Here is a 26,647-nt window from a genome sequence, read left to right as displayed (position 1 = left end):
TGGGGTTTGAGCGAGCAGTATGTTCCCAGCTAGGAGGCTCCTGTGTGGTCCAGGCGAGAGGACAAGGTGGGCCCTGGCCAGGCGGGGACAAGAAGCTGGAGGGACAGCCTGGAGGCAGCTCTGACAGCTTGCTGATGGAGGGGCTGGGGCCTCGTGGGACCTCAGAAACTGGCTTGGTTTGCATATCCGGGAGGGGAGAGGGACAGAAAGAAGAAATGGAAGCTCTGAGCTGCCGGCGAGGCGTCTGGGGAGCGTGGAGGTGTGAGTGGGCCCATACGCCCAGGGGCAGAGCCTTCCGGAGGAGCTTGCGGTGGCTTTCAGAGCACCAGGTTCTACAGCCCCGCCAGGAGGAAGCGCCCTGCAGACGCAGCCTGGATGGCTTTGCAGAAGCCACAGGCCCCGGAGGAAGTGAGCCGCTTGCCCCTGCCTCCCGGGCGGCCCCTGCCGACCTAGGGCACCGGAACTGGCTTTGCTTTGGAACCCAGGGACCACCAGCGCTTGAGCTCCGTGGCCTGCATTTCCCTGCATGGAGGAAGCAGCCAGGTGAGTCCTCGGTTCTGAGCCTGAGCTCAAGCACACAGAGAGGGAGGCTCTGGGAGGCCTCGTGGATAGCCGAGGTCCCACAGGGACGATGCGGGGCGGAGCACTCCCTGCGCCCAGCTGGTCCCCCTGCCTCTTAGGCTTGGAGGCGGCCACTCCCCCAGCCCAGAGTCCCGGGCAGACAGAAGGGCACCCTCCCAGCTCTCGTGTAGCCAGGGAAAGTTTCCCTTTCCAGCCTGTCATCTCCCCTAACCTTCAGCCAAGGAGACCAGCCACCCCAAGTCTTCCAATGAAGAAAGGGAGGCCCAGGTCTGACAAGGGACAGCCCCTAGGGCTGCTGAGGGCTGGAGGGAGCTCCCAGCTCTGTGGACACTTGCTGCCTTTGGCGCCCATCAGGTTCAGCCCCTCCTGGTAAAGGAGCATCAGGAACAGAGAGCTTGTTTGCCCTCTGTTTGGGTTGTTTGCCCTCTTGTTTGGGTTGTTTGCCCAAAGTCACACAGGAGGAGGAGCCCACCTGGAACCCAATCTCCTGACCTCTCCCCCTCCCCCAGGCCTAGTTCCCGCCTCTCCTCTGGCCCCGTCCTTTGAACAGAACCCCGTCCAAAAGGAGGCTTGGGAATTTGGGGGGATGGAGTCGGCCCAGTGGCTGTGCTCTCCACACCCCCACGATTTAGGGCAGGACGGAGCCGCAGACAGTGCCCTGGAGTCCCCAGGCTGGCTGCCCGTGTCACAGCATCTTGTGAGTGCCTCCATCTTACGGCAGCTCTGGGCCCTGCTACTCCAGCCAGGCCTCCCCGGGGGCTGGAGCTGACCACCAGCTTCTGTTGCAGGAGGCCCCCGGCCCCAAATGTCTTGTTTGGGGCTGAAAGCGCTATGGGAGGCCCAGGGGCCAGAGCGGAAGTGGTGGGCGGGGCCGCACCCGGCAGGAGAGGAAGTGAGTCCAGGGGAGCAGGAAGGAGGCTCTGACTCTGCCGGGCACCCTCCCCGCAGCGAGGATGAGGAGGGCCGGCTCTGAAAACTCTGGCCCTTCCCGGTGAGCGGAGAGACCCCTGAGCTCCCTTGACAGGCCAGGATGATAAGCCCCACTGTGGAGACGCTCGCTCAGAACTTGAGCCAGGCAGGACCAGCCCACACCCCCGAGAGCCCATCCTGCACCCCAGTCCCATGTCCACTCACCCAGAGGCTGGGGGGCTGCTCTGTGCTCCCTGACTCAGGCTCAGGGCCCAGAGAGGACAGGCCTGTCCCCCACCGCGGCCCCGGTAGGAACTCCTGGTCTGCAGACATCACCTGTCACATGATCACCGCCACACTGCTGCCCCTGCCCCTCCAGGAGATTTGCCCCCTGAGGTCAGCCAGAGGGTTTTCTGGATCCAAGAAGCTCTGAGCAGGGGGTTGCCCCCTTGGTCCTACTGCCTGGGTAAGGGTGGGTGGGTGGAGGTTCCTGTGTGCTGCAGGAGGGGCTGTGGGCTGGCGGCTCCGCACCCGACCGAGGAGGACCCCTTCTCCCCGCCAAGCCTCTACACAGGCTCTGACCTCGGCCGCCGCCTGTTTCTGTGGGCCGTCCCGCAAGCACTGGCTCCCAGCGACCCTCTCAGCAGGCACCCTGGCCCCTTGCCCGGGAAGTGCGGTGACTTGTCCACCCACATCCAGCTCCCGGCCTCTCCCCGCACCTCCTGGTGTCTAGAGGAAACAGCAGACCTCGAGTTTAGGGTGACTCGGGGGTGACGTCCTTGGTTCCCTGCCTCCCCAGGGCCGGCAAGGCAGCGATGGAGCCAGAGTCCCTCTACAACCTGCTGCATCTCCCTGGGAAGGAGGACCCACCGGCCGAGGAAGAGCTCTCACAAGGTGCGGGCCAGGTGGGGCAGAGCGGCAGGGCCGGCATCCTGAGACGCCCCCCGGGCCGTATCAGGCCCTGCCTTGGCTGCCAGGTGGTCCGCTGAACACCCAGTTCTGTCCAGCCCCTGCTTCTACCTTCTGCTTTATACTTGACTCCCCTGCTTCTGGAACCTTCCACTGAGTTATCCCCAGATCCCGCATAACCCCGCTTCTCCAGGTTAACAGGGACAGTGTTGAGGATGCTGACTGCTATGTGGTCCCCTCTGTGCGGGGGCTGAGCTGAGCTCGTCTTAAACGCAGCATCTCACCTGTTACTCTGAAGAGTGGTAATCGTGGGCGCGCTCACCTCCTTTTTACAGACGAGGAAGCAGGCACAGAGGGTGACATTGCAGAGCCGCAAGCCCGGCGCCGCAGGGCTGACTTCATTAACTGTCTGGCATTCTCGGTTTATAAGTGGTTTCAGGTTGGAAAGCATCAGGAGGAAAATTGCTGTTAGGGTGGCAGGGCTTCGTGATTTGGAAAAGTGTTTATTTTTGGTTTTATAGTCGGTCTGGAAATACAATTCTGGCAGGCAGAGCTGGAACATGGCGGGATTCAGAGTGGCAGGAAGGATGCTCCAGGAAGGGGCCGCGGCCATTCAGGCACCGCCACCCCCGCCCCACCCCTGCCACCAGGCCTTTGCCGGAGCCTGTCCTCCTGTGAGGAATACACGGGCCGGGTGGGACTCAGAGGTCTTCAGCATGTCTGCAAGACTCCAGCTGGGCGACACAGCTGGGTGAACACAGAGGCGATGCGTCCTGTCCTGTGGATGCTCGCAAAGCCAGCCCCGGGGTGACTCAGTGTCTCCCACATCCACTGAGACTGGATGACCTCAGTGGTCCGCCTGGGCCCTGCCATTTGTGGGTTCCATGGTTCTTCAACGTAGAGGAGATGCTGACCCAGGTCTTGGGGCTCAGTGGAGAAGCAGGTGCCCTCAATGCCCTGCCCACACCGGGGAGCCTGGCAGTCGTGGTTGAACGCTGCCTCGGCCCCTTGGAGCCCAGGGATCTGGGCTTAACTGGTCTGTGACCCCTTCTTATGTATGTGGAAAGAGGGTCAGATAAAATGCAGGATATCCAGTTAAATGTGAATTTCAGATAGACAAGAAATAGTTTTCGAGTTTACGTATGTTCCCCAAATTTGAATATTGTGGTGTCTGAAGATGGGCTGGTGTTCATGAGAGAAGTGAGGGGGAAGAGTGTCCTGGGGGAGGCAGGAACCGCTTGGATTAAGGAAGTGGGTGCAGAGGACGAGGCGTGTCTGGGAAGCCCAGGTCTCTGGGGATGTTTGGTGGTCAGGGCGTGTGTGTGTGTGATGGCATGTGTACATATGTGTGACTGTGTATCTACGTGTGTGTGTGAATGCACTTGTGTGCCTGTGTGTCTGAGTGCCCTTCTGCACATGTGTGTGCCTTTGTGTGTGTGTGTGTGTGTGCGTGTGAAGTTGTAGGACCAGTCTCCCCTCTTGGTCGAGACGCTGGCTCCAGGGCTGACCTTCAGGCCCGCATCCATGTGTCATGCCCCACTCTGTTTCCAGGAGAGAAGAGGAAGTTCCTTCCCCCCACTTCCCGGAATAACCCCAAATTTGAAGAATTGCAAAAGGTGCGGCAACCTTCTCTGACCATCTTTCTCTGGAGGAGTCTTCCTACCTTCTTGGGGTGGGGACCGTGGGCCACCCCCTCCCCAACCTCAAGCTGGTGGGTGGCAACCCCACAGGCTCCCGGGAGGCCTGTTGAGTGGCTGCAGAAGGGATCTTGCTTGAGCACCAACGGTGTGCCTTTCTGTGCGTGATCCCAGCAAGGCTCCTGGTGGTTGAGAGAGGTGAGCTGTCACCTGCGTCCCAGGGAGCAGAGCCTCAGGAGTGGCCTGACCCATGGGGGACACACGGTGGCCAGCGACGGAGCCGGGCTTGGACCCAGGTCATAGACCCCAGCTCTCGCGCTCCGTCTCTGGCTCAGCTGCCGGGGCGGGAACACACAGCCACCGCCCAGTTCTCAGCTGTGAGCTGCGCACAGGCTGGGGGCTTCCAGTTTCCTTGCAGTATTTCTCTAGTCTCCACGGGGTGTTTCTGTTACCTCCTCCAGGGAGACCTCCTGACCTGCACCACCTCTGACCGCCCCTCAGAGGATTTTAAAACCCCTGTATTATCAAAACCTTACGCAGGACAAAAAAAAAACCCGAAGTGCTCAGGTCTGCTGGAGCCCAGAGCAGACCCCTAACAGCCTGGGAGGTGAGAGCAGGCTTCCCAGAGGAGGCGATGTTTGACCTGGCCTTGAAGGACGAGGAGGAGTTGACTGGCGGGAGGAGGGCAGAGCTGAGCCCGGCGAGAGGCCGGGTGGGGAGTGGCCCCCCGTCAGCTGTCCCTCGGGGCCGCAGGTGCTGATGGACTGGATCAACGCCGAGCTCCTCCCAGAGCACATTGTGGTCCGCAGCCTGGAGGAGGACATTTTCGACGGGCTCATCCTGCACCACCTTTTCCGTAAGTTTCTGCTTTCAACCCCGGAAAGTCCTGGGGGGCAGAGTGGGCCAGCCTGGGGCTCACTTGTCGCCCTCTGCAGAGCCCTTGGCAGACGGCTGCAGGACAGGCCTGCTGGCCACGGCTTCCTGAGCTCTCTCCAGGGAGCAGGTGCTGTTAACCCTCAGCACAGCTGTTCTGTGATCATCCCCACTTTACAGATGAGGAAACTGAGCTCCGAAAGGCCTGGTAGCTTGTCCAAGGTCTCACCATGAAGAGAGCGGTGTGGGGGGTGGGAAGGAGCCAGGGGTCTTGGCTTTAACCACTAGACCACACTGCCCCGCAGGGATGAGGACCGGGGGTCACTGTGTGGGAGGCTAAGGGGGTGGGGCACAGGGTCTTGGACAAGGTGGAGTGGGCCGGTGGTGTCTCCAGAGAGCAGGGCTTGCCTAGCCCCGCAACCAGCATGTGCCGTGACTGCCTAGAGGAAGCGGACTGGCTGTGGATCCCCTGGCAGGAGCCCCATCTGCCTGCCCTCCCCCAGCCTTTCCCACCTTTTCCCTCCGTCCCACCCCTCTTTCTCTGGTCCTCAGAGAAGCTGAGCGGACTCAAGCTGGACGTGGAGGAGATTGCCTTAACCGCGGCCAGCCAGAGGCGCAAGCTCGCAGCGGTCCTGGAGTCTGTGGACCAGAGCCTGCAGCTGGAGGAGCCACAGGCCAAGTGGAGCATGGAGAGTGCGTGGGGCTGGTGTGGAAAGGGCTGGGAGCGGGCAGGCAAGGAGGCAGAATTACAGCGCCCTTCCCCGGGGGGTGGGGTTGCCTCGAAGTCCCACACGAGGATGATAGAGGCAGCCTTCTCCATAAGGCTGCCGTGGCTCCCTGACTCCCAAGCACTGCACATGAGCTGAGCTGCCTTGTTGGATGGGTGCTGCCCACCTGCTTCATTAACTTATCTAAGTTGCATCTGCAGTGCCTGCTTGTAAGAAACGACTGTGCAAGGTCCCACCCAGTTAGCCACTTGGTAGGATTTCCTGCCATTCCAACCTCTGCATCCTGCCCATTTTCCAGATGAGAAAACTGAGACTGGAAGGAGTTGAAATAGCCTGACCAAGGTTGGGTGGTGAGGTGGTCAGTTCAGTTCAGTCACTCAGTTGTGTCCGACTCTTTGTGACCCCATGGACTGCAGCACGCCAGGCCTCCCTGTCCATCACCAACTCCCAGAGTTTATTCAAACTCATGTCCATTAAGTTGGTGATGCCATCCAACCTTCTCATCCTCTGTCATCCCCTTGTCCTCCTGCCTTCAATCTTTCCCAGCATCAGGGTCTTTTCCAATGAGTCAGTTCTTTGCATTAGGTGGTCAAAGTATTGAAGTTCAGCTTCAGCATCAGTCCTTCCAATGAATCTTCAGGACTGATTTCCTTTATGATGGACTGGTTGGATCTCCTTGCTGTCCAAGGGACTCTCAAGAGTCTTCTCCGACACCACAGTTCAAAAGCATCAATTCCTCGGTGCTCAGCTTTCCTTATGGTCCAACTCTCACATCCGTACATGACCACTGGAAAAACCATAGCCTTGACTAGACGGCCCTTTGTTGGCAAAGTAATGTCTCTGCTTTTTAATATGCTGTCTAGGTTGGTCATAACTTTTCTTCCAAGGAGCAAGCATCTTTTAATTTCATGACTTAAGTCACCATCTGCAGTGATTTTGGAGCCCCCAGAAATAAAGTCTGACACTGTTTCCACTGTTTCCCCATCTATTTCCCATGAAGTGATGGGACCAGATGCCATGATCTTCATTTTCTGAATGTTGAGTTTTAAGCCAACTTTTTCACTCTCCTCTTTCACTTTCATCAAGAGGCTTTTTAGTTCCTCTTCACTTTCTGCCATAAGGGTGGTGTCGTCTGCATATCTGAGGTTATTGATATTTCTCCCGGCAATCTTGATTCCAGCTTGTGCTTCTTCCAGCCCAGCATTTTGCATGATATACTCTGCATGGAAGTTAAATAAGCAGGGTGACAATATATGGCCTTGACGTACTCCTTTTCCTATTTGGAACCAGTCTGTTGTTCCATGTCCAGTTCTAACTGCTGCTTCCTGACCTGCATACAGGTTTCTCAGGAGGCAGGTCAGGTGGTCTGGTATTCCCATCTCTTTCAGAATTTCCCACAGTTGGTTGTGATCCACGCAGTCAGAGGCTGTGGCGTGGTCAGTAAAGCAGAAGTAGGTGTAGGAAACAGTATGAAAGGTGAGGTGGTAACAGTTTTCAACCCCCTTTTTTTCCTTTTTTAAAGTATGGTTGGTTATGACACTGTTAATCTCTGCTGTACCGGAAAGTGACTCAGTTACACGTGTGTGCATCCTCTTTAAGTGTTCTTTCCCATCATGCTTTATCGCAGGACGTTCAGTATAGTCCATGTCAGTTTGTGTTAGGCCCCCGTCGGTATTCTCGCCACTGCGTTTCAAGTCTCACATTCAATAACTGATGCTTGTAATGTTGGCCCCAAGTCAGGTTGTCAGGCCCACCAGGCCCCTCTGTTCATGGACTTCTCCAGCAAGAATACTGAACTGAGTTGTTCTTCCCTTCTCCAGGGGATCTTCCTGACTCAGGGATCGAAGCCAGGTCTCCTGCATGGCAGGTGGATTCTTTACTGTCTGAGTCACCAGGAAAGCCCCTAAATCAGGTCACGTTCAGCTCAGATCTAACAATTTGTTCAGCCAGGGCCTTGCCGTAGGACATTCAGTTGTTTAAACAGCGCTGCCGTGAACATCTGTGTGTGAAAGTTCCCTCCACACGTGGCTCGTGCCCTTAGGCTGTATTTGCAGAAAGGATGACTGGAGCAAAGTGAGATTATTTTTAGGTTCTGAATGTAGATTTCCAGACCTCTGCTCCCCTGATGACTGGACACCGAGCTCCTCGGGCTGCAGAGGGTGGTTGTGACAATAAGGAGCCTACCGCGTGGCCCCAGGTTTGGGTATCCCGGGAGCTCTGACTTCATGCCCCCGTCTCCTCCCAGGTATCTTCAACAAGGACCTGCTGGCCACCCTGCATCTCCTCGTGGCCCTGGCCAAGCGCTTCCAGCCCGACCTGTCCCTCCCGACCAACGTGCAGGTGGAGGTGATCACCATGGAGGTAAGGGCAGGCCCCGGAGGATGCCTGCCTGCAGGTCGGGCATCTCGGGGCTGCGTCACCACACTCTGGACCAGGGGGTGGGTACCGCACAGGGCAGGGGCTGAACCAGGGTGAGTTCCAGGGAGCCGGGAGAAACACCAGGTCCCACCAGGATGGTGGGGGGAGCTGGGCCGAAGCTGTGGGCAGGAGATGCAGAGTCCAAGCCGGGCCACAACGAGGTCTGTGGACTGGTCAGCCCCACTTACTCAGCAGATGACACCTGCCTGGGGTGTCCTGAAGGTCCTGACTGATGGCTACCACGTGGGCCGTAAGTGACCATCTGTTCACGGCCCTCTGGAGCCTTCACACCCTGGGCCACCGCCGCTGCCCTCCCGCTGTGATGGCCTCATCTCCCAATGCATGGTTGTGAGAGGGGCCCCAGGGACCTTTTTGGTTCCAGCATCTACCGAGCACTCCCTCTCCAGCACATGGACTTGTGCTGTAGCTGACGGCCCAGGAGTCTGTGCCTTCTCTCTCAGACAGACCCTGAGTACCACCAACAGGGCCCCCCATGCCTGCTCCCCGCTCTCCCCACCCCCACCTCCTGGGCGCCTGGGGAGCAGCCAGCTTCCCTCATCCCAGAAGGCAGAATATGCCAAGTCCAGCCAAACTCATGAGAATGCATCCTGACTTTTTCAAAACCACTAATGAATTCTATGGCTATATGTAAATCAGAGGTGACTTCATTCCTTCATGCATTCACCTATTCATTCATTCACCCACCCATTCACCCACCCACTCATTCATCCATTCATTCACCCACCCACTCATCCATTCATTTATCCACTCACCCACCCACTGATCCACCCACCCACTCATCCGTTCATTTATCTACCCACTCAACCATTCATTCACCCAGCCACTCATCCATTCATTTATCCACTCACCCACCCATTCATTGAACCACCCACTCATCCATTCATTCACCCACCTACTCATCCATTCAGTCATCCACTCACCCACCCACTCATTCATTAACCTTCCCATTCACCCATTCATTCATCCACCCACTCATTTTTTCACCCAGCCAGTCACTTATATGTTATCAGGTAAACACATGTCCATTGACGCCCTGTGAGCCAGACACTGAGTGGACTTTGGGGATACCTGGGCACCGAGGCAGACACAGTCCCCCCTCTTTGTGGGGCTCAGGGCCCATGGGAAGAAAGACAGTTAAGCTGGTCCCACAAGGGCTGCCCAGGAGGGAGGCCGCCTTGAGGAGCAGATGCGGCAGGGTGAACTAAGTCCCTCTGGGCAGCTTTGGGCCCTCCAGTCTCCTCTGGCGGCAGTCATGGGCCCTAGAATTTTCTGTGGCTATTCCATTCTGTCCCCCGTTCTCTCTCCCAGCGCACCAAGAGTGGCCTAAAGTCGGAGAAATCGGTGGAGCAGCTCACTGAGTGCGGGTGAGGCAGGGCGGGGGCGCTGGGCTTTCTCTGGAGTGGGCAGTGGGCCCCAGGGCAGGGGCAGACCTGCCTGACCTTCTTGGGCAGGGCCCTCACTCTGCCGGCCCGCGGAGTCCTGGCCGGCAGAGCCGCCTATACCCACCTTCACTGCACGCGCTTCATGGCAGGGTTGGAAACACATCAGGGTCAGGGCTGTGCATGTGGGCTCTGCAACAAGGCAACCACAGGGTCCTGGGGTCCAGGGAGAAGGGGGGCTGCTGTTAGGCGCCTCTGAACTGCAGGCTGGGTGAGCCTTTAGAAGGGTCTCAGTGGCGTGGGGCCAGCTGGCCTGTGGCCAAAACTCCCAACAGCCTGGGTGGTAAAGGAAGCCGTGCGTGTGCCCTGTGTCTCTCCCCTCGAGCCTTCCAACACCCCCCAGCTGCATCTCTCTCCAGGGAGACCTGGCCATTTTGCATTCCTGGACTCCCCTGTGGTGGAGATTGTAACTGACCTCAGCCAAGGGTCCCCCTGCCACCCGTGGGCTCACACTTTGGGACACCTGTCCAGGTTCCAGGGGTGGGAAGGGTGGGGGGCTGGCCCTGCAGCAGGCCCCTGGGTTTGGGCCGCAGGTTCCGCTCTGTGAATTGTAGAATCTCCGCCTGGTCCGGGTAGAATGTCTCTCATCCTTGCAAAGCCGCCAGAGCTGCAGAGGGGCCCCGCTCTGCCCGCAGGCCCACATTTCCCCAGACCCTGCCACAGGCCGCTGCCTGGCTTCCCCTTTTCACCGCCCACCCCATCTGGTCCAAAGGTCTTTCTGGGTTGGCCTGAGAGTGGGTTTCTTCCAGGAAAGCTGTGGGTTCTCCTTTCTTGTCTAACTCTTCCCGAAGGCCTGCTGTGTGCAGGGCACTGGGCTGTTTCAGCTCCCTTCGCCCATTTGACTCTCAGAGGCCCAGCTGCGCGAGTTCAGTTCTCTCCTGCTCGCAGACTGGGCAGCCAGCCCTGCCTGGGCTGAGGTCGCAGCTCAGCCTGGTGTGAGCTCTGCATCCTTGTGCAAGTCACTCCCCTTCTCCGAGCTTCTTCATGCCTTTGATAAAGCAGGACCCCCCTTTCCTACTTGTTGGGGCTGTCGTGAGGGTTATAGATGATGCACGTAAAGGGACCTTCCCCTCTTTTGTGCCCCCAGCCCTGAGGTCCTTCCGGGTCTACAGCTCCTGGGTGTCCACGGGGGCCAGGCTAGGGGGACGGGCTTGAACCCCTGCAAGCTAATGGCAGGTAATGTCTGTGGCGGAGGTGTGTGGGCCGGGCATGGCCAGGGTGGAGGGAGCAGACGTCTGTTGGCCCGTCCTGCCAGTGAGGCCTGGCGCATCTGCCTTCCCAGTGACACCCCAGGAAGAAGGCCTGTTCCCCTCCCACTCGATGAGGCTAGATGCCTTCCACATCATCCGTCTTGACCCGTCTATGCCAAAGCTTTAGGCTCTGAGAACGAGTTTGGGGAACTTAAGAGAGGGTGCAGTTAGCAGTGGTCATGGTGGCCACACCCCTCCTCCCTTTGCAGCCCTAAAGCCACGCTTCTCAGCCTCTGCTGAGCTCGGACGCTTCCGTGAGGGCCCACCCCTGGCCCTGGGCTTGTGTCCCAGGCGGCACAGGGCCGTGTGCCCCACCTGGCAGCAGCCTCCGTGCAGAGCCCTGGGCCTTCGTCTCAGGCTGCTTCCCCCAACCCTCTCGGCCCAGCTTCCTGCCAGGGTCACGGGCAGTCGGAGGGACCACCTGGCTCTCCTGGGAGAGCCCAACCTTCCCCGGGCATAGGGGGTGGTGGTGGGGGGGCGAGACAGGCAGAACTGAGCTTTCAGGGTGTGTGTGGGGGGGGACGGCGCGGAACATTTAACAGCAAAGTCCAGGCAAAACCACCACTTAGTGACAATAAAAAGGCGGTGAAAGAAACCAGACACGAGGGTGTGCACACGGTTTCATTGCAAACACAACAGACCAGATGAAAACACAGCCAGGCACCTCTGAGCGGCAGTGACCTATGTGGGGTGGGAGGGGGTGGGGACCAGCTGGGGGTGCTAGAAGGTTCTGCGCCGTGTTGGGGGTGGTGACACCCAAGGGTGTTCATTGGTAAACACGCGCTGGCTCTCAGGTGAGGACTTGGGCGTTTTTACCACGTCGTGTAACATGCCCACCACAGCTAAAACAGCCCCCCAGGCGGTGCTGGTGGTAAAGAACCTGCCGGCCAACACAGGAGACACAGGTTCGATCCCTGGGTGGGGAAGATCCCCTGGAGGAGGGCGTGGCAACCCACTCCAGTGTTCTTGCCTGGAGAATCCCGTGGACAGAGGAGCCTGGCGGGCTACAGTCCATGGGGTCGCAAAGAGTCAGACACGACTGAAGCGACTTAGCAAGCATAGCACAGCTAAAACAGCAACACAAAAACAGTGCAACAAAAACGACACGATTCAGGCATTTCTAGGTGTGGGAGCCTCAGCGGGGGGTTTGGACCTCTGCCATTTACTTCCCACGAGGGCCCTGCCTGCTTACGGAGCTGCCGGGAAAAGGGAGCTCGCAAGTTTCTCTGTCAGCCTCGCCTCTGCCAGGTCTTGTCACACGAAGACACTATGTCTCTGAAGTTGTTGTTTTTTTTTTTAACCGTGTGTTTGCTTTCTCCCCACCCCCACCCCCTACATTTTTCTCTTTAGTGCAGACAAGGACCAGCCATCAAGTGAGTACCTTCCTAATTTAGGGAAATCTTTTTCTGCTGGGTATGTGCTGAGACAGGCATGGCATTATGACTGGTTGATGATTGGGTGCGCTCACAGTTCCTCTGTGGTCCGCGACGTAAGAGATGCAGGTTCGATCTCTGGGTCGGGAAGATCCCCTGGAGGAGGGCGAGGCAACCGACTCCAGTATTCAGCCTGAAGAATCCCAGGGACAGAGGAGCCTGGCGGGCCACAGTCCATCAGTCGCAAAGAGACACGACTGAAGCGACTTAGCATGCAAGCATGTGTGTCTCCAGCCCTCTTGTCTTTCTGTCCTCCCTTCTGTCTGTCTGCCCGTGGATTTGGCTGTTCCTTCTTGTGATGCTGCTTATATGGGTAGAGAGATTTTTAATTCCCATCGGTGGTGACAGCTGTGGAGTTGTTCAGCGTGTGGGCTCTGGGGCCAGGAAACCTGGGTTCAAATGCCAATTCCCCCGTTTATTAGCCACGTGAACTTGGGCGAGTGACTGAACTTGTCTGTGCCTCAGTTTCCTCGTCTATAAAATGGGGTTAATAGTGGTACCCATCTCTTAGGCTGGTGGCAGGGGTTAAAAGGTACTTTGTGAGCGTGCTTAGCACAGAGAAAGTGCTTAATAGTGATTGTTCACTACTTTGGCTGCTGTTTTTGAGACAGAGTTCTTCACCAATTGACTGATTGACTCAGCCATTCCTTCTTTCATTCATTTATTCCTTAGTCAGTCCACCTGGCCAGCTGGCGGTTGGTCATCCATCTATGCATCCATCCACTCATCTGTCCATCCACTCATCCAACCATCCATCCATCCATCTATTCACCCATCCATCCATCTATCCACCAGCCCATCCATTCATCATCCATCCATCCATCTTAATATGATTTTGCCTCCCTGAACCTTCCCTGGCTGGAACAGAGCTGTGTAGACAGCGGGTACTCACCTGCAGAGGAGGCAATATGGCCTGTGAGGGGCTTCTGAAAGCAAGGACTGAGAAAGGTTGAGTGGGAGAAGGGAGGTACCAGGAAGGCTGGTCTGGTGAGATGTCTGTGTGTGGGCAGGTGGATGGGCAGCCCGAGGACCTGGGGTTTCCCAGGGAGCAGTGTTTGTTAGGGGGCTGCATGAGGCTGGGTCACACAGTGACCAGGGGCAGGGACATGGAACAAGGCTTCCTAACACCGTGTCTAGAGTGTCCATCGTGTTCTGGCCTGGGTCATCGGAGTGGCTCCTTCAGGGGCACAGTCTCACTGACCATAGGCCGAGAGGTCTGGGGGGCTCAGTGGCATTTCTGCCGTGTTTGTCCATTTATGGGGCATTTTAACCTGCGTAGTGCGGTCTGGTGCTGTTTATGCCCCCCTTCACTAATGAGGGAACCGAGGTATGGAGAGGTGAAATGATTTGTTCAGAGTCACACAGTGGCTGGCTGCAGAATCAAGAGGTAAATTCTACCCAGTTTGGGTGTTCAGTGCCTTGAGGACCAGCCTCCCCAGGGAGGCATGTCAGCTGCTCATGGCACAAATGCAGTTGGTGGGAAAGGGCCTGAGCCTGAGGACTTGGCGCCTCTGAGTCTGGACCAGGGGCCTGAGCTGCTAAGATGCTCCCGTGGGCCTGACTCAGCTGCGGAGGGCGCTGGCCTTCTGTGCACTGCGGGGATTTCAGCCTCTCTGCAAGGGCTGAATGCCCTTATTCTGCCACTCCACAGATGCTGGGGAGGAGACCTCTGGGCCAGGAGTCAGTCTGGGGCTGGCCCCTTTTCAGCCACCCATGGCAGCTCCTGTGGACTGCTGGGTGGAGCAGGGAACTGCGGGGAGGCAGGGCGAGTTCCCAGGGGATGGGGTGGTGTCCACGCTAGAAACGATGACTGTTTATTTAAGACCTATTGTGTGCCTAGCTGGGCTTTCTGAGTGGCGCTAGTGGTAAAGAACCTGCCTGCTAATGCAGGAGACATAAGAGACATGGGCTTGATCCCTGGATTGGAAGATTCCCTGGAGGAGGGCATGGCAACTCACTCCAGTATTCTTGCCTGGAAAATCCCCATGGACAGAGGAGCCTGGTGGGCTACAGTCCATGGGGTCATAGAGTCAGACACGACTGAGCAACTAACACTTACTTACTAATTTACTTGGGATAAAACTACATCTCTCTCTGGACTGATTCTTCTGAGAAACTTTGGTGGAAAAGAAGTCCCTGTTTGGCACAAAGATAACAGCATCGTAATGAGGTGTTTATTGGATCTGTCTGCAGAGGACGTCTTTGATGAATTATTTAAGCTGGCTCCAGAGAAGGTGAACGCTGTCAAAGAGGTAGAGAGATCAAAGTTCCAAGAGCGCCTCCTGCCGCCCGCTCCCCCGCCGCCCACCTGACCTGGGTCTGGGGGAGAGGGTAGGGCAAAGGGGGAGGAATCTGGCCCTCACTCTGCAGCTGCTGTGCCGGGTGCCACGCGGCGGGGAGGGGGTGGGGGGGCGGGGCGGGGAGAAGCTTTCTGTGACCCTGAGTGGGACGGTCGCGAACCTGAGCTGGGGGCCTGGGGCCTCGGTTCTTCCCTGGACAGGCCATCGTGAAGTTCGTCAACCAGGAGCTGGACCGCCTGGGCCTGTCCGTGCAGAATCTAGACACTCAGGTAGGGATGCGGCTGCGGGGTCCGGGGTCGGGAAGGGCCACAGGGAGAGGGTTCGGCAGGGCCCACCGGGAGCCTGGCCCACCCTGTGCGACCCAGGGTGTCACCTCTCAGAAACCTGGGGTCCTCCTCTCCAATGGGGGTGTTGCATGGAGGCAGCATCGCCAGTCAGGGGCAGGACAATGGTCCCGTGAAGTGAGGACTTCAGCCAATCAGGGGCAGGACAATGGTCCCGTGAAGTGAGGACTTCAGCCAATCAGGGGCAGGACAATGGTCCCGTGAAGTGAGGACTTCAGCCAATCAGGGGCAGGACAATGGTCCCGTGAAGTGAGGACTTCAGCCAATCAGGGGCAGGACAATGGTCCCGTGAAGTGAGGACTTCAGCCAATCAGGGGCAGGACAATGGTCCTGTGAAGTGAGGACCTCAGGGTTTGTGTGTGCTGTTAATCACTTGCATTGTGAAACAACTGCCTTGCAGCTCGTTTTCCCCCAAACTAATCTTGGACTATCCGATACGATGACTCAAAACACACGAGGGTCCCCTGTCCAATTGCATCGTCTTCCCTGGTGGTGCTAGTGCTTAAGAACCTGCCTGCAAGTGCGGGAGATGTAAGAGATCTGGGTTCGATCCCTGGGTCGGGAAGATCCCCTGCAGGAGAGCATGGTCACCCACTCCAGTATTCTTGCCTGGAGAATTCCATGGACAGAGGAGCCTGGAATCGCAGAGTCAGACATGACTGAAGAGACTTAGCATGCACACACGTATGCCTGGTGGGGTCGTGGGTGTCAGCACAGCCCCGCGTCCGAGGGCTCCCGAGTCTCCTGGCCCACAGTGCTGATGACGCTGAACAGTCCCGGGCAGGAGTAGAATCTTGAGCTGCCAGCCTCCTGTGGTGGACCGTGGCCTCCCACCAGAACTTTATGCCTCTGATTTCCCTTAACACAGTTGGGGGCAGGGAAGCCCATGGCCAGCCCAGGCCCCTCAGCGCAGCAGTGGAGCCTGCTGGACCCCGGGGGCATTAACTGGACATGGTGGTGCAGGATTCGGGCCACCTGGCTTCTGTTTACACAACATGGTCTGGGGGGACCAGTGGCGAGGTCATCAAATGGCTAATGGTGAGCTTAGCTGGAGCTGCTGATGTCTCAGACACAGCCTGTCATTAGCCAGTGGGGAACAGGGTTTATATAGCCCTGTGCCTGGAGCCAAATCCGATGAAGCCCTGCCCTGTGCCCGGCTGTGAGCAAAGCCCTTTGCATGTGTCAGCTCGCTGACTCCTCCCAACAGCCTCCTTAGGTGGGAACTGCTACTATCCCATTTTACATATAAGCACATTAACCATGGAGAGGTTAATGAACTTATCCAAGGTCACACAGTGACTAAGTGGTGCTTGTCACTCAGTCGTGTCTGACTATGTAACCCCATGGACTGTAGCTCGCTAGGCTCCTTGGTCCATGGGATTCTACAGGCAAAGAATACTGGAATGGGTTGCCATTCCCTTCTCCAAGGGATCTTCCCGACCAGGGATCGAACCCGTCTCATGTCTCCTGCAGTGGCAGGCGAGTTCTTTACCACTAGTGCCACCTGGTAAGCCCAAGTGGTAGACCTGGGACTTGAACCAGGCTGCTGAGGCCAGTTTGTGCGCCATCAGCACCTTGCACGGTGGCCACATGAGAAGCCCGTGTGTGACGTGGTCTGGTGACACAGCAGGGTAGAGGTGGCAGACTCTGAAGCCAGGGGGGCCCACGTTGCCCCTGGGCTTGAGCACACCTCCTTCACCTTAGCTGTGTGACCTTGGACCTGGACTTCTCTGAACCTCATGCAGGATCCCACTGTCATAGAACTGTGAGTAACAAGTGAGATGGAGACCATCGGGCGTTTTGTGGATTACCTGGCATTTGGTAAAGAATCCGCCTGCAATGCGGGAGACCTGGGTTCCACCCCTGGGTCAGGAAGATCCACTGGAGAAGGGATAGGCTACCCACTCCAGGATTCTTGGGCTTCCCTGGTAGCTCAGCTGGTAAAGAATCTGCCTGCAATGTGGGAGACCTGGGTTCGATCCCTGGGTTGGGAAGATCCCCTGGAGAAGGGAAAGGCTCTCCACTCCAGTATTCTGGCCTGGAGAATTCCATGGACTGTGCCGTACATGGGGTCGCAAAGAGCTGGACACGGCTGAGCGACTTTCACTTCACTGACATACCGTGGACGCACAATGGAAAGTTGTGGTTTTATTGTGTTTTATGTGGGTATGAACAGATGATGTCTTGGGTTTACATTCTGCCTGTTTCATCTTTATGTCTCACTTGGTAAAATAAAGGTGTTTGCGGGATAAATGGCACATGTGAGAGTGGTATTTAGAGACTGTTGCATAAAGGGGGATATTAAAGTCCCCGGTGTTTCAGTGGCACATTAGCAGGCAAGATTTGGGGCCAAAATAACAGCATGGAAACAGACCTATTACGAGGCAATTCCATTAAGGACTTCTAGCGGTGACTTACTTCCAATATTCAATCTTGTGTTTTGTGTCTTTGAAGAGATTGAATAGGATTATATTAGCATATGATGCGCTGATGCCGGGGTGATGGATTTATCTCTGAACGTACAGACAGAACAGACAAATACGAATGTAGCAGCCAGCAAAATGAGCCCGGTGTGATGTTCTCTGCCTTTCCCTGATGGAATAGTTTTACACTTAACTCTGTTTTCTCCTGAGCCTCTGTAGCTCATGGAACAGTATGTGGTTTAAAAAATGATTTGAGGCTATTTCACAGAAAATGTAAAAATGGCTCATCTTATCAAGCATGTGCTGTGTGCTAGGCAGCCAATAACTGCTTTATACCTGCTGCTGTTTACAACAACACCGCAAGGTCCAGGATGTCATCCCTATTTCTCAAAAAGGAACCCGAGGCCCAGAGAGGCTGTGTGACCTCTATCGTCACACAGCCTGTAACAGGCAGAGCGGGATCCTCCAGGTGACCTGTCTTCAGTCCCCTCCTTTGTAGTTTGCAGATGGCGTCATCTTACTCTTGCTGATTGGACAGCTAGAAGGCTTCTTCCTGCACTTGAAGGAATTCTATCTCACTCCCAGCTCTCCTGCAGAAATGGTAAGTTTTTGCAAAGATTTTCCTTTCCACCTCTTCCTCTGAGTGCTCAGATCTAGGAAACTGGCATGATCAGTCTTCATTCATTCACTTACAGGTAAAGTAAACGGTGAAGGAAACTTTGGTTGTCCATATGTCTGCCCATCCACCCACCAATCTCACCTGCAGACTCTTACACCTATCCATTGACTTGCTGATTCACTCATCCACCCAGTTCATCTACCCATTTATCCATCCATACATTCATCTACCTATCCATCCATCCAGCCACCCACTCATCCATCCACCTACCCATTCATTTATCTATCATCCATCCATCCATCATCCATCCACCCATCCATCCATCCACTTATCCATCTACCATCCATTCATCCATCCACCCATCCATCTATCATCCATCCACACATCATCCATCCACCCACCCACTCATCCATCCATCCACCATCCACCCACCCACCCACCCATCCATCCACCTACCCATTCATCTATCCATCCTTCCATCCATCCATCATCCATATCCACACATCATCCATCCACCCATCCAGCCAGCCAGCCACTCATCCATCCATCCACCATCCATACATCCATCCACCCATCCATCCAGCCAGCCACTCATCCATCCACCTATCCATTCATCTATCATCCATCCATCCATCCATCCACCATGCATCCATCCACCTACCCATTCATCTATCCATCTTTCCATCCATCCATCATCCATCCACCCACCCACTCATCCATCCATCCACCATCCACCCACCCACTGACCCATCCATCCACCTACCCATTGATCTATCCATCCTTCCATCCATCCATCATCCACCCATCTATCATCCATCCACTCATCCATCCATCTACCATCATCCATCCACCCATCCATTTATCACCCATCTACACGTAATCCATCCATCCATCTATTCATTCATTCGTCAGTCATCCATCCATCCACACATCATCCATCCACCCATCTGCTCATCCATCCATCCAGCATCCATCCGTCTACCTGTCCACCCACCCATGCACCCATGCACCTGATCCCTCATTTTCTGAGGTCCTGCTTGGTGTCAGGCCCTATGGCCATAAAGACGATCCAACACAGATCCTGCTTTCAAGGACTCCTCAGTCTATAAACACTGTGCTCTCAGTGATATCTGGTCTTCCAGGCTGCAGTGAAATGTGTTGGCTCATGGTGGGTGGTCTGGTGGGGAACCTGAAAGCAAGAAAATGTGGTTAGTACGATCTGCAGGAATCAGGAGAGGCCTTGCATGAGAGGTGGCCCCTGAAGTTGACTGAAGGGCTTGGGGAACCCCAGGGGAGGGAATAGCATCATCAAAGGATCAGAGGTGGCAGGGGTTCTGGCCTCGTGGCAGTCAGGAGTTCCCACGTAGACCCTGGAGTCTGGGGGGCTGGTTGGGAGATGGCTGCATTAGCCCAGGTGGGGGTGGGATGGGGTGTCTATGCCCGAGCTGGGGAAGGACAATGGTGAGATTGATGCTGGTGGAAGGGACAGGGCATCAGCCTGACTGCTCCCAGCTTCTGGGCCCGCATGGGGCTCCTCCCTCCCCCTCCCCCAGGCCTGTCATGTGGAGTCTCTGCAATTCCTTGAGCTCCTCAAGCTCTCCCACCTCTGCGCTTTTGCACAGTCTGTTCCCCTGCTGGGAATGTCCTCTCCATGTGGGACACCTGCCGGTGAAGGGAAGGGATGCTCACGAGTCTCCACAGGAGGAAACCGAGGCCCCTGGGGGCAGGGTTCACTCCAGTCCTGAGCTGTGTGTCCCGGCAGACTTGGCAGAGAAACAAAGCCTCTGCTCTGGCCCTCAATCCACCACCAGCTCACTGCTGGTATCTCAGGCCTCTTGGCTAAAATGGGCTCACAGTCCCTGCCCTGCTGGCCTTTGTGCTCAGTCGCTCAAAGTGTCTGACTCTTTGCGACCCCATGGACTACAACAGCCTGCCAGGCTCCTCTGTCCATGGGATTCTCCAGGCAGGAACACTGGGGTGGGTTGCTGCCCCTCAGACCACACAAATAACAGAAAAGGGTTTGGAGCATCATGAAGGTGGAAGCACCCAGGGCATGTGGTCCCTTGTCCCCTCAGCCCACCCAGGACCCCAGGTGGCCCTCTCTGGACTCTGTCCACACCAGGGTCTGTCTGGCTGGTTCAGCAGCAGGCAGCCCAGGGCAGGAGGGCACTCCATTCTCCCTCTGTAGAGAGGGGACACCAGGCAGGGCTGGGTGCCAGTTCCCAGTGCCAGCCTTGGGGCATTTCTGGGAAAAGGAATGATTTCCATCCCTTTGATGTACCTGTGGCCCTGAGGATGGTTCAGATCTCAAGGCCTTCCCTGGTGGGGTGGGGGGTGGGAGGGGGCCCTGGGCCCTGACCCAGTTGCCCTGACCTAGTTCCAAGCTTGGTTTCTGCCTGGCTCCCACATATCAGCAACCCCATCTGACCCTGCTTCTGGCTGCAAGCCTGACCCCCTTCCCCTACCAGGGTCCCTGTCGAATGTTCCAGGCCTGCCTCCCAGCCACAGCCTCACTGCCCGCCTGTGGTCCGCATGCCACCTGGGCCTCTGCCATCTCCAGGTCTTTGCCAGGGTGCCCCCAGCTGCGCCTTCCTCCTGCTTTGCTCTGGCTCCTTTAGCTGGGTGTTGGCTTCGACCACCTCCTCATCCCCTCTGAGCTCCTGGGCACCTGCTAGGCCCCTGAACCACAGCTTTTCTCATGTTGGCAGAGAGTTCTTACCTGAGTCTGGCCTCACCAGACCCCTTATCCCCGTTTCTCTCTCACTCCACGTTCCTGGGGGGTGGAGTGCAGGGCAGGGTTGTATTTCCATTTTACAGAAGGGAAAACTGAGGCCCCAGAGGCTGTGGGACATGCCCGGGGCTGCCCAGCTGGAACTGGGGCTGACCTCTTGACCCTCAGCCCATGTTCTTCTTTTGGCCATCTTTGTGGGTCTCATCTCCATCCTCTCAGGAGGCAGGGGTGCTCTTGACTGGAAGAGTGATTTGGGGCTCAGAGTCCCCAGAGCTGGGATATTGGCTGAAGAGCAAACAGGCTGGAGCAGTGCAGTATTTGACGCTGCGGTAGAAACAGCAGTCAGCGCTTACTGGACTCTCCCCCTGCACTGGCCACTGTGTGAGTCACCTATTGCTGTGGAAACGCTGTGTAACAAACAACCCAATACCCAGGGGCTGAAACCTGCAAACCTTCCTTCTTGTGGATCTGCAGGTTGTCTGGGTTTGGCTGCTCTAGGTGTGGCCAGGCTCCATCGCTCACCTGGGATGGGCTGGGTGCCAGGCCGTCTGGGCGGGGGTCACTGGGGCGGTTCAGCTCTGCGCCTCCTCCTGGGACCAGCAGTGAGCGTGGCATGGCTTTCTCATGGCAGTGGCAGGGGACCCAGAGAGGAAGCAGGACACACGAGGTGCAGGCTCAGACCCGCGGTGCTGTCACTTCCTCCTCACCCTCTTGCCAGAGAAGGCCCTGTGGCCTCCGTGCAGAGGCCCCTGCCGTGTGCGGGGCCGAGAGGACACGAGACTGCAGCCAGGGAGGTGCTTGCCCACGGGCAGCGTGGATGAACTTACCAATTCCTTCCTGCATCGGGCCTCTGAATAGGAACTATTCCCGTTCCTGTTTCTCTCCAGGGAAACTGACTTCAGACAAGGCAAGTAAGCCAGTTAGCGTTGAGGTTAGAATGACGACCAGGCTCATCCGTCTACAAAGTGGGAACTACAGCCTCATGTCCTTCCTGGGGAGCCAGGGTGAGCCCCGTGGGACACGGAGTCAGGGTGAGACCAAGAACGAGGTTCACCCAGAGTTGCAGGGTCAGAGCAAGGGCTTAGGTGAGTCAGAGTGAGGCTGAGACCGTGGTGCTGACTTTTATCCAGAAGTCAGGATGCCCATGTGTGATCAGTGAGGGAAGGTTAAGAGGATGGAGCCAGTGGGGTGGGTCTCATGCAGACCCCCATGGAACCAGGGGCTCAGAACTGGGACCCAAAGGAGCACAGGGGTCCCCTGTTTGTCACTCGGAGGTCGGAGCTTCAGCAGATGGCAAGGCTGGAGCCCAGTATCTCGCTCACCTCCTAATCCCCAGTTACAAGCTGGGGACAAATGTCCCACCTTCCAAGGCCCCAGCGTGCAGCCAGCCTGCTGACTCCACTGATTTCAGAACCACGTTTTGAAGATGAGCCACATTCTTCGGAGGGAAAAGAAGCAGCCTCTCAGCTCAGGGCCCAAGAATGCACTTTTATGGGCTATTGTAAGAAACCTCAGCTGCAGGAATGAGTAACAAAAATGCTGACGAGGTCATCAACTGGAAAGGGCGGAACGGCGGCCCTTTCCAGAGGTGGGACACCCGAGGAATTGTTATCTCAGTCGTGTGGCTTCTGGAAATTGAATTTCTCGTTATCAGACCTTCTCTGCCAGTGGTGTCGATGCCAGTGGTGTCGATGTGAGGTTGCTGTTCGGTGCTGGAAGCGGAGTAGGGTTGGAGGAGCAAGGCCGTCGTTGGCTCTGCAGAAATGAAAACTCCGGGGCTGGGAGCCTTCAGCTTCCTCCCACGTGTAATGACTGCTCTCTCGAACGATTTGAATGCACCCTCCTGGGTTGTGAGCTTCTCTCAGCTCCGCAGAACATGGTCATTGTCCTTTCATCATCTCAAACTGTGCATGCAAGAAGACTAATGCTTTGGGTAGGCCTGGTGGGGTGGGGCTGGAGCCTGGGGCAGCTACTCCTGGTCAGACTGAGCATCGTGGAGGAGCGTGACCCGAAGAAGCTTGAGCGACCGTTGTTCTAGGGTCGACAGCAGTGATACTCAGCACAAATTCCACGAGGGCAGGCAGCAGGTCTGGTTTTGCCCCAGTTGTGTGGCCAGCGCATAGCAGATGATCAGTAAATATTTTTTAGGGACTTCCCTGGTGGATTGGTGGCTAAGACTCTGTGCTCCCAGTGCAGAGGTCCTGGGTTTGATCCCTGGTCAGGGAACTAAGATCTCACATGCCGCAACTAAGACTTTGCCTGCTGCAACTAAAGGTCATACAGGCTGCAACTGAAAGAACCCACGTGCTGCAATGAAGATCTAAGACTCTGCGTGCCACAACTAAGAGAAATAAACAAATAACAATAAATATTTAAAGTTAGTGAATGAAGTGTTTCTGAGAAACTGGTCCCGTGAGCTGCTCCGTGACAAATGGATCCCGTGGTGAAATCACTTGGGGAAACCTGCATAGCCCAAAAGGTCAGGATACATTGTAACACATTCAAGGCACTGAGAAGTCCTGCAGCAGAGGGTTTCCATAGGACTTTATGGAAGCCAATGTTTCCTAAAGCCATTTGGTCCCAGACCCCTTTTCCCTTCTGTCCCCTGGACCATCCTGTGAGGATGCAGGCTTGGAAGTGAGCACAAAGGCTGGGCTGAGAGGTGGGAGAGCCCAGCCCAGTGTCCTGTCTTCACTCTGGTATTTACCTTCTGTGCATCTTGTGAATGGTGCTCCTGATGAGATGAGAAGGAAAACAATAGCAACAGTAACAACCCTTATTTTCCAGAATTCTCCAGTCTGGGGGAAGACCTGGGGACATGGGGACAGGACGGCAGTGGAGGGCTGATTCACTCACTCCGAGGTTCGCTTCCTCTGGTCTGCACCTCCCCAGAGGTGTGACCTGCCTGTTGGGGAACATCGGCACCCGTGACAGCCTTGGTCTTCCTGATGGGCTCTAGAGGGGCAGCCCTGCTGGGCTGGTGACCCAGCTGCCACCAGCCTCTCCCCGGCATTTTGGATCCAGCTCTGCTACTCTGTCCATTTTTAAAAAATAATTTATTTGTGTAGGCTGTGTAGGCTTAGCTGCGGCATGCAGAATCCTTAGTTGCATCAAGCAAACTCTTAGTTGTGGTGCGTGGGGTCTAGTTCCCTGATCAGGGATCGAACCCCTGCCCCTGCATTGGGAGCACGGAGTCTCAGCCACTGGGCCACCAGGGAAGTCCCTGCTCTGTCCATCTGATGCTCCTTCAACTCTCCTCTGTGGAGAAGGACCCTGCTCACTGGATCCCTGTGGTCCCCACACAGCCTCCGGGGAGCCAGCTGTCACGGAGGACTCCGCCCCTTGCCTGGGAGGCAGCAGGAGTCCTTGGGGTGGGCTGAAGATGCTCCCCCTGCCCCTGCCCCGTGTCCTGGGACCAGGACTGTGGCCTGCCCCTCTCGCTCTCTGAGAGAGTCTTTCAGGGGCTCCTGGCCTCCCACACAGCCCACTTCCCAGCCCTCGTAGGAGCTGGGGTGGCGGAAACTTGCAGGGAGGCCTCGGCTCTGCCTTCGTTATTCCACCTTCATGTCTTGCCTCAGGATTCCAGTTCTGGGTCCACCATCACACTGGTCCACACGTCAGCTCGGAGAGGCCGCTGGGAGATGCGCTATTCCCCTTGTACGGAGGAGGGGACAAGGCCCGGGCAGGACACGTGCCTTGTCCGACCTGTGACTTGTGACCTGTTGGGGGCTGGTGCACAGATGTCCAACCCAGATCTGCCCAGACCCACTAGGAGGGGACTGGGAGCAGGCTAGGCACCCTCGGGTGGGCTTTGCTTACCTGCTGCTCTGCCAGCTGGGCCTCCGGGCCCCTGGCTAGGTTGCCACGGGAACCGCCTGGCCTGGTTGAAGCAGGCTTTGGGACTGGGATGGGCTCCTCCAGCCCCAGCTGCTTTGCAGGTGTCAGAGGGAGACAGACCTGACTCCAGCGCTTTCTGTTTTGTGAGTTCAGATGGGCCCATGGCCACTCTGAGCCTCAGTCTCCTCATCTATGCTCTACCCATGAAACTCAGCTATTTATGAGGGAGTCTCAATTGCGCACAGGCTCCGGGGCTGCATCAGAAAAGGCAGGATGCTTCCTTCCCTGGCTAAAGTCTCCTCACCTGGCAAGACTCACTCCCAGGTGTCACCTCCACCAGGAAGCCTTCCCTGATGCCTGGGCCGGGTACCTTCCTTGGGGACTGCCTTTTCCCATAGAAGTGGCCCCCTGGCTGCATGATGAATCATCTTGCCAACATCCGACGGGGTTTTGTCATTGTAGCTGCACAATGTCACCCTGGCCCTGGAGCTGCTGAAGGAAGAAGGCCTCCTCAACTACCCCGTCAACCCTGAAGGTGAGTGCAGGACTCTCGTGGGCAGGCAGCCTCGTGCCAGGGCCCCTGAGTGGGGCGGGGTGTGGGTGCAGCCTCTTGCCTGGTGTTTGCTGAGTTTTCCTATGAGGGGGCCCCGTGCCCACGGCTCCCACCCACCTTAGTGGAGGACAGTCCTAAGGGGAAGAGATGGGGGACCAAGGTCCCTGGGGATGGACTGTCCAGAGAGCCGAGGTCTGGAGGAGGTGCTGTGTTGGGGGCCCCCCGAGAGGGTGCCTGGGAGGAGGCAGTGGCTGTGCCCTGTGACGGGTCCTGGAACTCAGGGCTCGCTTGACCGGCTGTCCTGGTGTGCTAGGAGTTCTGCCAGGTTTAGCCCTGAGAGTTCGTGTCCCAGGAAACCCCTTGGTCCAGGGCAAACCTGGACAGTTGGTCACCCCTCCTGGATCTGACCACTGCCCTGCTCTCTCCCGACCCGCAGACATCGTGAACAAGGACGCCAAGAGCACGCTGCGAGTCCTCTACAGCCTGTTTCGCAAGCACAAGCTGAAAGAAAGCACGGACGGGGTGCCCCAGAGGTCCCCAAATTAATCCTCACAGCCCCCCAGAGCTGCTGCTCACGGCCTGCTGCCGGGCACCGCTGGAGGGCCCGGGCCACGGAGGGCCTCCTCGTGGTGCAGCCCTGGGCCTCCCACTCTTGTCCCGTGTGTCTGTGGCCTGCCCGCCCTCCCCCATCTCCTGTTTCCATCCGTCTGAATATCTTTGAACCCAATTACGCGTGGTTTCGTTCTGAGCCGACCTCTGATCTTGCCTGGTTTATTTTAACAAATGGATCTCTGGGAGGGATGTGGGGAGCCTGCCGATGTCCTGGGAAGGTCCCCCTTAAATATGCACGGATATGAGCTGAGCTCCAGTGCAGGATCCCTCCCCGTGGGGCAGGCAGGCGAGGGGTTCAGGAGCTTGTCTCCAGGGCCACCGCCAGGCAGCTGCGAGGGGCCCGGCATCGCTGACCTTCAGGGGGGCTGAGGGGCTGACCCTGGAGTAGGAGGGCCCTCAGGTGTCAGTGCTGACCCGACGGCAGAAACCCGCCTGCCACACTCAGCTACTGCTGTCCACCTGCCTCTCACGTGGGGGTGACGGGCCCAGGATCACCCTCCAGAGGCAGGAGACCCACGTGGCTGCAGAACTAGCCCTGTGCCCCTCGGGAAAATCCGTTCAGTTACTTGCCAGAGGAGCAGAGGCCCAGGCGCACCCCACAGCCACGGTGGTGAGTTTCACCCGGAAGTCACAGAGATTTCCTCGTGGCTGGTTTGCAGGTCAAACCAGCTCCCTGTCTGTCCCCAGGGAGCTGCCGCGTCGCTCTCTCCAGGGAGACTGGCACTTGCTGTCTATGTTTCTCGAAGCAGAAGTCCCTGTAACAGGATAGAACAGGGGTTCCTGGAGCTGACAGCTGATGGGAACAAACCTAGAGGATGCTCTGTGAGCGGGAGTGAGGGTCGGTGGGCGAGGTCAGTGGGACTGGATCCGGCTGGCCCTGGGCCCCTCCCCTGCCCTCCCAGCTCCGAGTCTCTGTAAGGACAGAGCCCACTAGGTCTGAAGTCGTCACTGTTTGATAGCCTTGGATTTGGGGAGGGGCTGGTGGCTCAGACGGTAAAGTGCCTACAATGCAGGAGACCTGGGTTCTAT

At 56.9% G+C, this 26,647-nt stretch overlaps 1 protein-coding gene across 2 annotated transcripts; it reads left to right on the top strand.

Moving 5' to 3' along the window:
• Positions 1-342: 342 nt before the first annotated feature.
• Positions 343-25,766, top strand: PARVG (parvin gamma). 2 transcript variants are annotated; one of them, XM_027540554.1, is made up of 13 exons: positions 343-543; positions 2,291-2,385; positions 3,952-4,016; positions 4,791-4,893; positions 5,463-5,603; positions 7,884-7,999; positions 9,386-9,441; positions 12,117-12,139; positions 14,393-14,451; positions 14,700-14,768; positions 17,766-17,867; positions 24,916-24,988; positions 25,443-25,766. In XM_027540554.1, the coding sequence occupies exons 1-13, from the start codon at positions 527-529 to the stop codon at positions 25,550-25,552; spliced, it is 1,029 nt and encodes a 342-aa protein (XP_027396355.1). In that variant the 5' UTR covers positions 343-526; the 3' UTR covers positions 25,553-25,766. The 2 variants fall into 2 exon arrangements, with proteins under 2 accessions (XP_027396355.1, XP_027396354.1); XM_027540553.1 differs by lacking the exon at positions 343-543 and adding an exon at positions 1,507-1,573.
• The last annotated feature ends 881 nt before the right edge of the window (positions 25,767-26,647 follow it).

The sequence above is a fragment of the Bos indicus x Bos taurus genome, chromosome 5 (assembly GCF_003369695.1).
Source record: "Bos indicus x Bos taurus breed Angus x Brahman F1 hybrid chromosome 5, Bos_hybrid_MaternalHap_v2.0, whole genome shotgun sequence".
NCBI lineage: Eukaryota > Metazoa > Chordata > Mammalia > Artiodactyla > Bovidae > Bos > Bos indicus x Bos taurus.
This window is presented reverse-complemented; position numbering and strand designations above follow the sequence as displayed.

Coding starts and splice junctions, on each gene's coding strand:
- PARVG (XM_027540553.1), top strand. CDS start 1,536: ATGAGGAGGGCCGGCTCTGAAAACTCTGGCCCTTCCCG. Junction 14,452..14,699: donor AGGTGAACGCTGTCAAAGAG/GTAGAGAGATCA, acceptor TTCCCTGGACAG/GCCATCGTGAAGTTCGTCAA. Junction 14,769..17,765: donor TGCAGAATCTAGACACTCAG/GTAGGGATGCGG, acceptor CCTCCTTTGTAG/TTTGCAGATGGCGTCATCTT.